General features: G+C 41.9%; 1 protein-coding gene across 6 annotated transcripts in view; it reads left to right on the forward strand.

The window, feature by feature from the left end:
- klhdc3 (kelch domain containing 3) overlaps positions 1–13838 on the forward strand; it is a 95195-nt gene that overhangs the window by 9794 nt on the left and 71563 nt on the right. For 4 of the 6 annotated variants that reach the window (XM_045710416.2, XM_045710418.2, XM_082970606.1 and 1 more), the window contains exons 2-3: positions 2261–2560; positions 9149–9325. In XM_045710416.2, coding sequence (XP_045566372.1) covers positions 2407–2560; positions 9149–9325 — 331 coding nt within the window. In that variant the 5' untranslated portion in view covers positions 2261–2406. Of the gene's footprint in view, positions 1–2260; positions 2561–2635; positions 2932–9148; positions 9326–13838 lie in introns of those variants that run through there. The other 2 variants (XM_082970607.1, XM_045710420.2) reach the window with 2 other exon arrangements.

Consider the following 13838-nt stretch of genomic DNA (forward strand, 5'->3'; position numbering starts at 1 on the left):
GGCCCAACGCTCTAACCACTAGACTACCTGCCGCCCCGAGGAGAATGGGAGACACTCCCCAAATACAGGTGTTCCAAGCTTGTAGCGTCATACCCAAGAAGACTCAAGGCTGTAATCACTGCCAAAGGTGCTTCAACCAAGTACTGAGGAAAGGGTCTGAATACTTATGTAAATGTGATATTTCATTATTGTGTGTAGTTTGATGAGGTGAAAAAAACAATTTAATACATTTTATAATAAGGCTGTAACCTAACAAAATGTGGAAAAAGTAAAGGGTTCTGAATTTTTTCCGAATGCACTGTAATATATATATATATTTTTTATCATTTGAGATGGGGGCTCCCTTGTCTCGCGGGGGCTGATTGCTCCGTCACTGCTTATAACTATAAGTTAACTATCTAAGATTTGTCAAATAAGTTATATTCAGCTCAGGGCTCCAACTATGTATTTGGTTTGCTAACTTGCTAGCCAAGCGGCTAGATGTCAAGATCAAGCTTCTTGGTTACAGGAGAGACAATCAATCCCGTCTTGGATCGAGATCCATGCTGCCTAAATTGTTTTGTGTGAAAAAAAAAAAAAACGAAAAAAAATACCGGCCCTTGTGTGCAATTCCGTTAATACCGAACACCCCTGTATGGTAGAGAAACAGTCTGACAGTATGAACATATAGATACCGCCCAACCGTAGTGACCACCTCCTAGCGGAGATAATGCAGGGTCCTGAGGAGCTGTCAACAGCAGAGCGGAGTTCCCCTCTGTCTGCATGCTGCGTCGTCCTACTCAGTGTCCTTTTCTGTTAGAGCTAGGCCTAACCGTTTCCTTTCATATCTGACCTCTCCTCTCCATCTGATCTCTGCTCTACATCTGACCTCTCCTCTACATCTGATCTCTCCTCTCCATCTGATCTCTGCTCTACATCTGACCTCTCCTCTCCTCTACATCTGACCTCTCCTCTCCTCTACATCTGACCTCTCCTCTACATCTGATCTCTTCTCTACATCTGATCTCTGCTCTACATCTGACCTCTCCTCTCCTCTACATCTGACCTCTCCTCTCCTCTACATCTGACCTCTCCTCTACATCTGATCTCTCCTCTCCATCTGATCTCTGCTCTCCATCTGATCTCTGCTCTACATCTGATCTCTGCTCTACATCTGATCTCTGCTCTACATCTGATCTCTCCTCTCCATCTGATTCTGCTCTACATCTGACCTCTCCTCTCCTCTACATCTGACCTCTCCTCTCCTCTACATCTGACCTCTCCTCTCCTCTACATCTGACCTCTCCTCTACATCTGATCTCTCCTCTACATCTGATCTCTGCTCTACATCTGACCTCTCCTCTACATCTGATCTCTGCTCTCCATCTGATCTCTGCTCTCCATCTGATCTCTGCTCTACATTTGATCTCTGCTCTACATCTGATCTCTCCTCTACATCTGATCTCTGCTCTACATCTGACCTCTCCTCTACATCTGATCTCTGCTCTCCATCTGATCTCTGCTCTCCATCTGATCTCTGCTCTCCATCTGATCTCTCCTCTACATCTGATCTCTGCTCTACATCTGACCTCTCCTCTACATCTGACCTCTCCTCTCCTCTACATCTGACCTCTCCTCTACATCTGATCTCTCCTCTACATCTGATCTCTGCTCTACATCTGATCTCTGCTCTCCATCTGATCTCTGCTCTCCATCTGATCTCTGCTCTACATCTGATCTCTCCTCTACATCTGATCTCTGCTCTCCATCTGATCTCTGCTCTCCATCTGATCTCTGCTCTCCATCTGATCTCTGCTCTCCATCTGATCTCTGCTCTACATCTGACCTCTCCTCTACATCTGATCTCTCCTCTCCTCTACATCTGATCTCTCATCTACATCTGATCTCTCCTCTACATCTGATCTCTCCTCTACATCTGACCTCTCCTCTACATCTGACCTCTCCTCTCCTATACATCTGATCTCTCCTCTACATCTGACCTCTCCTCTACATCTGATCTCTCCTACTACTCTGATCTCTCTGTCTGATCTCTCCTACTACTCTGATCTCTCTGTCTGATCTCTCCTACTACTCTGATCTCTCTGTCTGATCTCTCCTACTACTCTGATCTCTCTGTCTGATCTCTCCTACTACTCTGATCTCTCTGTCTGAGCTCTCCTACTACTCTGATCTCTCTGTCTGATCTCTCCTACTATTCTGTCCTCTCTCTGATCTCTCCTACGACTCTGACCTCTGTCTTTGTGTTTCTTTCTTTCCCCAGGTCTGTTTGAGGGTGGATGGAGTGACAGCAGAAGAGAGGGTAATGGACTAGTACAGGGTGACAGGCTGCCAGGGAGCCGAGAGGAGGACAGGTGAGGAGCGGTGCTATTGGAGCTCTAGCTGCTAGCGGAACGCTGTTAGTGTGGGATGTTACGCTGGACGACCCACCTGGAAGGAGGGCCGCGGAGGGTGAACCATGCTGCCGTCTCCGTGGGACACAAGGTGTTCTCCTTCGGAGGGTACTGCTCTGGAGAGGACTACGAGACGCTGAGACAGATAGATGTTCACATTTTCAACACAGGTATGTTACTGTTATAGACTTTCTAAAGTTCTGCTATCTTCAACACAGGTAGCCGTCTTCAACACAGGTAGACGTCTTCAACACAGGTAGACGTCTTCAACACAGGTAGCCGTCTTCAACACAGGTAGACGTCTTCAACACAGGTAGACGTCTTCAACACAGGTAGACGTCTTCAACACAGGTAGACGTCTTCAACACAGGTAGACGTCTTCAACACAGGTAGACGTCTTCAACACAGGTAGCCGTCTTCAACACAGGTAGCCGTCTTCAACACAGGTAGACGTCTTCAACACAGGTAGACGTCTTCAACACAGGTAGACGTCTTCAACACAGGTAGACGTCTTCAACACAGGTAGACGTCTTCAACACAGGTGGGTTGATGGAAATGGTACTGTGAAGGAAGTAGTTCAGGAAACTATATAGAAACCAGTTCATCTTCATATATTCTTTCTGATATTACTGTCTTCTCTAGGCCTGAATCACTAACACACATTATCCTGACCAGAGTTTTCCCTGTTTGATTTGTCTCCCTAAATCACTAAAACTCAGGTCAGGTTAATGTGTGTTAATGTGTGTATGTCCTTTACCTGTTTGATTTGTCTCCCTAAATCACTAAAACTCAGGTCAGGTTAATGTGTGTTAATGTGTGTATGTCCTTTACCTGTTTGATTTTGTTTAATAGATTAAATTGTGTAGCCAAGGTCAATAGATGAAATGCAGTAATCAAATCAAATTTATTTATAAAGCCCTTCTTACATCAGCTGATATCTCAAAGTGCTGTACAGAAACCCAGCCTAAAACCCCAAACAGCAAGCAATGCATGTGAAAGAAGCACGGTGGCTAGGAAAAACTCCCTAGGAAAAAGTCCCTAGAAAGGCCAAAAACCTTGGAAGAAACCTAGAGAGGAACCAGGCTCTGAGGGGTGGCCAGTCCTCTTCTGGCTGTGCCGGGTGGAGATTAGAAACCTAGAGAGGAACCAGGCTCTGAGGGGTGGCCAGTCCTCTTCTGGCTGTGCCGGGTGGAGATTATAACAGAACATGGCCAAGATGTTCAAATGTTCATAAATGACCAGCAGGGTCAAATAATAATAATCACAGTGGTTGTCGAGGGTGCAACAAGTCAGCACCTCAGGAGTAAATGTCAGTTGGCTTTTCATAGCTGATCATTCACAGTATCTCTACCGCTCCTGCCGTCTCTAGAGAGTTGAAAACGGCAGGTCTGGGACAGGTAGCACGTTCGGTGAACAAGTCAGGGTTCCATAGCCGCAGGCAGAACAGTTGAAACTGGAGCAGCAGCACGGCCAGGTGGACTGGGGACAGCAAGGAGTCATCATGTCAGGTAGTCCTGAGGCATGGTCCTAGGGCTCAGGTCTTCCGAGAGAGATAAAGAGAGTATCTCTACACCTCCTGCTGTCTCTAGAGAGTTGAAAACAGCAGGTCTGGGACACGTAGCCTCGTTCAATAGATAATGTAGCCTCGTTCAATAAATCAAATCCTGTAGTCTAGTTCAATAGATTAAATACAGTAGCCTAGTTCAATAGATTAAATACAGTAGCCTGGTTCAATAGATTAAATACAGTAGCCTGGTTCAATAGATTAAATACAGTAGTGTATAGTGTTGCTGTCCTCTGTATTGATACTAGTGTCTCTCTGTTTTAATGTTAGTGTCTCAACTATGAAGTAGTACTAGTGTCTCTCTGTCCTCTGTAGTAATACTAGTATCTCTCTGTAGTAATACTAGTATATCTCTGTAGTAATACTAGTGTCTCTCTGTCCTCTGTAGTAATACTAGTATCTCTCTGTAGTAATACTAGTATCTCTCTGTAGTAATACTAGTGTCTCTCTGTCCTCTGTAGTAATACTAGTATCTCTCTGTAGTAATGCTAGTATCTCTCTGTAGTAATACTAGTGTCTCTCTGTAGTAATACTAGTGTCTCTCTGTCCTCTGTAGTAATACTAGTATCTCTCTGTAGTAATACTAGTGTCTCTCTGTCCTCTGTAGTAATACTAGTATCTCTCTGTAGTAATACTAGTGTCTCTGTAGTAATACTAGTATCTTTCTGTAGTAATACTAGTGTATCTCTGTCCTCTGTAGTAATACTAGTATCTCTCTGTAGTAATACTAGTGTCTCTCTGTAGTAATACTAGTGTCTCTCTGTAGTAATACTAGTGTCTCTCTGTAGTAATACTAGTATCTCTCTGTAGTAATACTAGTATCTCTCTGTAGTAATACTAGTATCTCTCTGTAGTAATACTAGTGTCTCTCTGTAGTAATACTAGTGTCTCTCTGTAGTAATACTAGTGTCTCTCTGTCTTCTGTAGTAATACTAGTGTCTCTCTGTAGTAATACTAGTGTCTCTCTGTAGTAATACTAGTGTCTCTCTGTAGTAATGCTAGTATCTCTCTGTCCTCTGTAGTAATACTAGTGTGTCTCTCTGTCCTCTGTAGTAATACTAGTGTCTCTCTGTCCTCTGTAGTAATACTAGTGTCTCTCTGTAGTAATACTAGTGTCTCTCTGTAGTAATACTAGTATCTCTCTGTAGTAATACTAGTATCTCTCTGTAGTAATACTAGTATCTCTCTGTAGTAATACTAGTATCTCTCTGTAGTAATACCAGTATCTCTCTGTAGTAATACTAGTATATCTCTGTAGTAATACCAGTGTCTCTCTGTAGTAATACTAGTGTCTCTCTGTAGTAATACTAGTATCTCTCTGTAGTAATACTAGTGTCTCTCTGTAGTAATACTAGTATCTCTCTGTAGTAATACTAGTATCTCTCTGTAGTAATACTAGTGTCTCTCTGTAGTAATACTAGTGTCTCTCTGTAGTAATACTAGTGTCTCTCTGTAGTAATACTAGTATCTCTCTGTAGTAATACTAGTATCTCTCTGTCCTCTGTAGTAATACTAGTATCTCTCTGTAGTAATACTAGTATCTCTCTGTAGTAATACTAGTATCTCTCTGTAGTAATACTAGTATCTCTCTGTAGTAATACTAGTGTCTCTCTGTAGTAATACTAGTATCTCTCTGTAGTAATACTAGTATCTCTCTGTAGTAATACTAGTGTCTCTCTGTAGTAATACTAGTATCTCTCTGTAGTAATACTAGTGTCTCTCTGTAGTAATACTAGTGTCTCTCTGTAGTAATACTAGTATCTCTCTGTAGTAATACTAGTGTCTCTCTGTCCTCTGTAGTAATACTAGTATCTCTCTGTAGTAATACTAGTATCTCTCTGTAGTAATACTAGTATCTCTCTGTAGTAATACTAGTATCTCTCTGTAGTAATACCAGTGTCTCGGTCTCCTCTGTAGTAATACTAGCATCTCTCTGTAGTAATACCAGTGTCTCGGTCTCCTCTGTAGTAATACTAGCATCTCTCTGTAGTAATACTAGTATCTCTCTGTAGTAATACCAGTGTCTCGGTCTCCTCTGTAGTAATACTAGCATCTCTCTGTAGTAATACCAGTGTCTCGGTCTCCTCTGTAGTAATACTAGTATCTCTCTGTAGTAATACCAGTGTCTCGGTCTCCTCTGTAGTAATACTAGCATCTCTCTGTAGTAATACTAGTATCTCTCTGTAGTAATACCAGTGTCTCGGTCTCCTCTGTAGTAATACTAGTATCTCTCTGTAGTAATACCAGTGTCTCGGTCTCCTCTGTAGTAATACTAGTATCTCTCTGTAGTAATACCAGTGTCTCGGTCTCCTCTGTAGTAATACTAGCATCTCTCTGTAGTAATACCAGTGTCTCGGTCTCCTCTGTAGTAATACTAGCATCTCTCTGTAGTAATACCAGTGTCTCGGTCTCCTCTGTAGTAATACTAGTATCTCTCTGTAGTAATACCAGTGTCTCGGTCTCCTCTGTAGTAATACTAGTATCTCTCTGTAGTAATACTAGCATCTCTCTGTAGTAATACTAGTATCTCTCTGTAGTAATACCAGTGTCTCGGTCTCCTCTGTAGTAATACTAGCATCTCTCTGTAGTAATACCAGTGTCTCGGTCTCCTCTGTAGTAATACTAGCATCTCTCTGTAGTAATACCAGTGTCTCGGTCTCCTCTGTAGTAATACTAGTATCTCTCTGTAGTAATACTAGTATCTCTCTGTCGTAATACTAGCATCTCTCTGTAGTAATACTAGTATCTCTCTGTAGTAATACCAGTGTCTCGGTCTCCTCTGTAGTAATACTAGCATCTCTCTGTAGTAATACCAGTGTCTCGGTCTCCTCTGTAGTAATACTAGCATCTCTCTGTAGTAATACCAGTGTCTCGGTCTCCTCTGTAGTAATACTAGCATCTCTCTGTAGTAATACCAGTGTCTCGGTCTCCTCTGTAGTAATACTAGCATCTCTCTGTAGTAATACCAGTGTCTCGGTCTCCTCTGTAGTAATACTAGTATCTCTCTGTAGTAATACCAGTGTCTCGGTCTCCTCTGTAATAATACTAGTATCTCTCTGTAGTAATACTAGCATCTCTCTGTAGTAATACTAGTATCTCTCTGTAGTAATACCAGTGTCTCGGTCTCCTCTGTAGTAATACTAGCATCTCTCTGTAGTAATACCAGTGTCTCGGTCTCCTCTGTAGTAATACTAGCATCTCTCTGTAGTAATACCAGTGTCTCGGTCTCCTCTGTAGTAATACTAGTATCTCTCTGTAGTAATACCAGTGTCTCGGTCTCCTCTGTAGTAATACTAGCATCTCTCTGTAGTAATACCAGTGTCTCGGTCTCCTCTGTAGTAATACTAGTATCTCTCTGTAGTAATACTAGTATCTCTCTGTAGTAATACCAGTGTCTCGGTCTCCTCTGTAGTAATACTAGCATCTCTCTGTAGTAATACCAGTGTCTCGGTCTCCTCTGTAGTAATACTAGCATCTCTCTGTAGTAATACCAGTGTCTCGGTCTCCTCTGTAGTAATACTAGCATCTCTCTGTAGTAATACCAGTGTCTCGGTCTCCTCTGTAGTAATACTAGTATCTCTCTGTAGTAATACCAGTGTCTCGGTCTCCTCTGTAGTAATACTAGTATCTCTCTGTAGTAATACTAGCATCTCTCTGTAGTAATACTAGTATCTCTCTGTAGTAATACCAGTGTCTCGGTCTCCTCTGTAGTAATACTAGCATCTCTCTGTAGTAATACCAGTGTCTCGGTCTCCTCTGTAGTAATACTAGTATCTCTCTGTAGTAATACCAGTGTCTCGGTCTCCTCTGTAGTAATACTAGCATCTCTCTGTAGTAATACCAGTGTCTCGGTCTCCTCTGTAGTAATACTAGCATCTCTCTGTAGTAATACTAGCATCTCTCTGTAGTAATACCAGTGTCTCGGTCTCCTCTGTAGTAATACTAGCATCTCTCTGTAGTAATACCAGTGTCTCGGTCTCCTCTGTAGTAATACTAGCATCTCTCTGTAGTAATACTAGCATCTCTCTGTAGTAATACCAGTGTCTCGGTCTCCTCTGTAGTAATACTAGCATCTCTCTGTAGTAATACTAGCATCTCTCTGTAGTAATACCAGTGTCTCGGTCTCCTCTGTAGTAATACTAGCATCTCTCTGTAGTAATACCAGTGTCTCGGTCTCCTCTGTAGTAATACTAGCATCTCTCTGTAGTAATACTAGTATCTCTCTGTAGTAATACTAGCATCTCTCTGTAGTAATACCAGTGTCTCGGTCTCCTCTGTAGTAATACTAGCATCTCTCTGTAGTAATACCAGTGTCTCGGTCTCCTCTGTAGTAATACTAGCATCTCTCTGTAGTAATACCAGTGTCTCGGTCTCCTCTGTAGTAATACTAGTATCTCTCTGTAGTAATACTAGTATCTCTCTGTAGTAATACTAGCATCTCTCTGTAGTAATACCAGTGTCTCGGTCTCCTCTGTAGTAATACTAGCATCTCTCTGTAGTAATACCAGTGTCTCGGTCTCCTCTGTAGTAATACTAGTATCTCTCTGTAGTAATACCAGTGTCTCGGTCTCCTCTGTAGTAATACTAGCATCTCTCTGTAGTAATACTAGCATCTCTCTGTAGTAATACCAGTGTCTCGGTCTCCTCTGTAGTAATACTAGCATCTCTCTGTAGTAATACTAGCATCTCTCTGTAGTAATACCAGTGTCTCGGTCTCCTCTGTAGTAATACTAGCATCTCTCTGTAGTAATACTAGCATCTCTCTGTAGTAATACCAGTGTCTCGGTCTCCTCTGTAGTAATACTAGCATCTCTCTGTAGTAATACCAGTGTCTCGGTCTCCTCTGTAGTAATACTAGCATCTCTCTGTAGTAATACCAGTGTCTCGGTCTCCTCTGTAGTAATACTAGCATCTCTCTGTAGTAATACCAGTGTCTCGGTCTCCTCTGTAGTAATACTAGCATCTCTCTGTAGTAATACTAGTATCTCTCTGTAGTAATACTAGCATCTCTCTGTAGTAATACTAGCATCTCTCTGTAGTAATACCAGTGTCTCGGTCTCCTCTGTAGTAATACTAGCATCTCTCTGTAGTAATACTAGTATCTCTCTGTAGTAATACCAGTGTCTCGGTCTCCTCTGTAGTAATACTAGTATCTCTCTGTAGTAATACCAGTGTCTCGGTCTCCTCTCTCTAGTTTCTCTGCGGTGGATGAAGCTGCCTCCAGTGAGAACAGGTGGTAGGGAACATGCCAGGGATGCCCCCTACATGCGTTACGGTCACACTGCCGTGCTGCTGGAAGATACCATCTACATATGGGGGGGTCGTAACGACACGGAGGGGGCCTGCAACGTCCTCTATGCCTTTGACATCAGTAAGTACACTTCAGCGATTGCTTCGTCTGTCAGCCATCGTTGATGGTGACAACATCGAGATGTCACAAATTATGGTTTGACATATTTGAACTTGACTGCACCGCTGGCGTCTGGCAGCACACAACAGTGTAGCGCAGGGAGCACACAGCTGGGCAACATGCCAAGTGGCCTATTCCCTGTTTGCTATAGCCATCATGTTAAAGGCACCGTGCCAAGTGGCCTATTGCCTGTTTGCTATAGCCATCATGTTAAAGGCACCATGCCAAGTGGCCTATTCCCTGTTTGCTATAGCCATCATGTTAAAGGCACCATGCCAAGTGGCCTATTCCCTGTTTGCTATAGCCATCATGTTAAAGGCACCATGCCAAGTGGCCTATTCCCTGTTTGCTATAGCCATCATGTTAAAGGCACCATGCCAAGTGGCCTATTGCCTGTTTGCTATAGCCATCATGTTAAAGGCACCATGCCAAGTGGCCTATTCCCTGTTTGCTATAGCCATCATGTTAAAGGCACCATGCCAAGTGGCCTATTCCCTGTTTGCTATAGCTTAAATACATGTGGTAACTAGACTTACAGGGCATTCAGAAAGTATTCAAACTCCTCTACTTTTTCTTTATTTTGTTAAGTTACAGCCTTATTCTAAAATGGATGAAATCCTCAGCAGTCTACACACAATACCTGATAATGACAAAGCGAAAACAGGTTTTTCAAATAATTTGCTAATTTATTAAAAATAAAAAACAGAAATACCTTATTTGCATAAGTATTCAGACCCTTTGCTATGAGACTCAATATTGATCTCAGGTGGATCCTGTTTCCATTGATCATCCTTGAGATGTTTCTAAAACTTGATTGGAGTCCACCTGTGATAAATTAAATTGGTTGGACATGATTTGGAAAGGCTCACACCTGCCTATATTAGAGGTCGACTGATATGATTTTTCAATGCCGATACCGATTATTGTAGGACCAAAAAAAGCCGGTACCGATTAATCGGCCGATTTGTGTGTGTGTGTGTGTGTATATATATATATATATATATATATATATAATATTATTATTATTATTATTATTTTTATTATTATAATATATATATATATATATATATATATATATATATTATTATTATAATAATATATATTATTATTATTATTATTATTATTATATATATATATATATATATATATATATATATATATATATATATATATATATATATATATATATATAAAAAATAATGACAATTAAAACAAGACTGAATGAACACTTTTTCATTTTAACTTAATATAATACATAAATAAAATCTATTTAGTCTTAAATAAATAATGAAACATGTTCTATTTGGTTTAAGTAATGCAACAACACAGTGTTGGAGAAGAAAGTAAAAGTGCAGTATGTGCCATGTAAAAAAGCAAACGTTTAAGTTCCATCTGAAAGCTGGTGGTTCCTTTTAACGTTAGTCTTCAATATTCCCAGTTCAGAAGATTTAGGTTGTAGTTATTCTAGGAATTATAGGACTATTTCTCTCTATACCGTTAGTATTTCATATACCTTTGACAGTTGGATGTTCTTATAGGTACTTTAGTATTGCCATCCTAATCTCGGGAGTTGATAGGCTTGAAGTCATAAACAGCGCTGTGCTTCAAGCATTGTTAAGAGCTGATGGCAAAAGCAGTAAAGTGCTGTTTGAATGAATGATTACGAGCCTGCTGCTGCCTACCACCACTCAGTCAGACTGCTATATGAAATCCTGTATTTAATTATAACATAATAACACAGAAATACGAGCCTTTGGTCATTAATATGGTCAAATCCGGAAACAATCATTTAAAAAACAAAACGTTTATTCTTTCAGTGAAATAAGGAACCGTTATGCATTTTATCTAACGGGTGGCATCCCTAAGTCTAAATATTGCTGTTACATTGCACAACCTTCAATGTTATGTCATAATTATGTACAATTCTGGCAAATTAATTACGGTCTTTGTTAGGAATAAATGGACTTCACACAGTTCACAGCGAGCCATGCGACCCAAACTGCTGCATATACCCTGACTCTGCTTGCACTGAACACAAGAGTTACACAATTTCCCCAGTTAATATTGCCTGTTAACATGCATTTATTTTAACTAAATTTTCAGGTTTAAAAAAAATACTTCTGTGTGTTGATTTTAAGAAAGGCGTTGATGTTTATGGTACATTGGTATTGTTTATTGGTGCAACGATTGGGCTTTTTTTTCGTGAATGCGCTTTTTAAATCATCACCCGTTTGGCGGAGTTGAAGAAGGCTGTGATTCGATGATAAATTAACAGGCACCGCATTGATTATATGCAACTCAGAACAAGCTAGTTCACCTGGTAATATCATCAACCATGTGTAGTTAACTAGTGATTATGTGAAGATTGATTGTTTTTTGTAAGAGAAGTCTATTGCTAGCTAGTAAAAAAGCAACCTTCAGTCATGCTGCCAAACATACCCTCATAAAACTGACCATCCTACCGATCCTCGACTTCGGTGATGTCATTTACAAAATAGCCTCCAACACTCTACTCAACACACTGGATGTAGTCTATCACAGTGCCATCCGTTTTGTCACCAAAGCCCCATATTCTACCCACCATTGCGACCTGTACGCTCTCGTTGGCTGGCCCTCGCTTCATACTCGTCGCCAAACCCACTGGCTCCAGGTCATCTACAAGTCTCTGCTAGGTAAAGCTCCGCCTTATCTCAGCTCACTGGTCACCATAGCAGCACCCACCCGTAGCACGCGCTCCAGCAGGTATATCTCACTGGTCACCCCCAAACCCCCAAAGCCAATTCCTCCTTTGGCCGCCTTTCCTTCCAGTACTCTGCTGCCAATGACTGGAACGAATTGCAAAAATCACTGAAGCTGGAGACTCATATTTCCCTCACTAACTTTAAGCACCAGCTGTCAGAGCAGCTCACAGATCACTTCACCTGTACACAGCCCATCCAACTACCTAGATAGCCCATCTGTAAACAGCCCATCTATAAATAACCAATCCAACTACCTCATCCCCATACTGTATTTATTTATCTTGCTCCTTTGCACCCCAGTATCTCTACTTACACATTCATCTTCTGCACATATTTCACTCCAGTGTTTAATTGGTATATTGTAATTACTTTGCCACCATTGCCTATTTAAATAAAGGTAAAATAAAATAATAAACCTAACTTGGCTCCTTGCAGCTACAAGGTCAGTTTGATGGTGGTCAGCCTGCCACGCAGTCTCCTCGTCGATTGCAATGTAATCGGCGTCCAAAAAAAGCAGATTACTGATTGTTATGAGAACTTGAAATCGTTCCTATTTAATCAGCCATGCCGATTTAAGTAGGGACGATTTCAAGTTCGACCTCTAGTCGACCTCTAGTCTGTATAAGGTCCCACAGTTGACAGTGCATGTCAGAGCAAAAACCAAGCCATGAGGTCGAAATAATTGTCTGTAAAGCTCCGAGACTGGATTGTGTCGAGGCACAGATCTGGGGAAGGGTACCAATACATTTCTGCAGCATTGAAGGTCCCCAAGAACACAGTGGCCTCCATCAGTCTTAAATGGAAGTAGTTTGGAACCACCAAGGCTCTTCCTAGAGCTGGCTGCCCGGCCAAACTGAGCAATCGGGGCGGAAGGGCCTTGGTTAGGGAGGTGACCATCTCCTCTGTGGAGATCTCTGTGGAGATGGGAGAACCTTCCAGAAGGACAACCAACTCTGCAGCACTCCACCAATCAGGCCTTTATTGTTGAGTGGCCAGACGGAAGCCACTCCTCAGTAAAAGGCACATGACAGACCTCTTGGAGTTTGCCGAAAGGCACCTAAAGACTCAGACCATGAGAAACAAGATTCTCTGGTCTGATGAAACCAAGATTTACCTCTTTGGCCTGAATGCCAAGCGTCACGTCTGGAGGAAACCTGGCACCATCCCTACGATGAAGCGTGGTGGTGGCAGCATCATGCTGTGGGGATGTTTTTCAGCGGCATGTACTGGGAGACTAGTCAGGATCTAGGTAAAGATGAACGGAGCAAAGTACAGAGAGATCCTTGATGAAAACCTGCACCAGAGTGCTCTGGACCTCAAACTGGGGGCGAAGGTTCACCTTCCAACAGGACTACGACCCTAAGCACACAGCCAAGACAATGAAGAAGTGGCTTTGGGACAAGTCTCTGAATGTCCTTGAGTGGCCCAGCCAGAGCCTGGACTTGAACCTGATCTAACATCTCTGGAGAGACCTGAAAATAGCTGTGCAGCGACGCTCCCCATCCAACCTGACAGAGCTTGAGAGGATCTGCAGAGAAGAATGGGAGGAACTCCCCAAATACAGGTGTGCCAAGCTTGTAGTGTCATACCCAAGAAGACTCGAGGCTGTAATTGTTGCCAAAGGTGCTTCAACGAAGTACTGATTTCAGTTGTTTATTTATAAAATAATTGAGTTTTTGCTTTGTCATTATGGGGTATTCTGTGTAGATTGAGAAGAGAAAAACACACAAGTG

Source organism: Salmo salar, chromosome 28 (genome assembly GCF_965601325.2).
Source record: "Salmo salar chromosome 28, fSalSal1, whole genome shotgun sequence".
In the NCBI taxonomy this organism is placed as follows: Eukaryota; Metazoa; Chordata; class Actinopteri; order Salmoniformes; family Salmonidae; genus Salmo; species Salmo salar.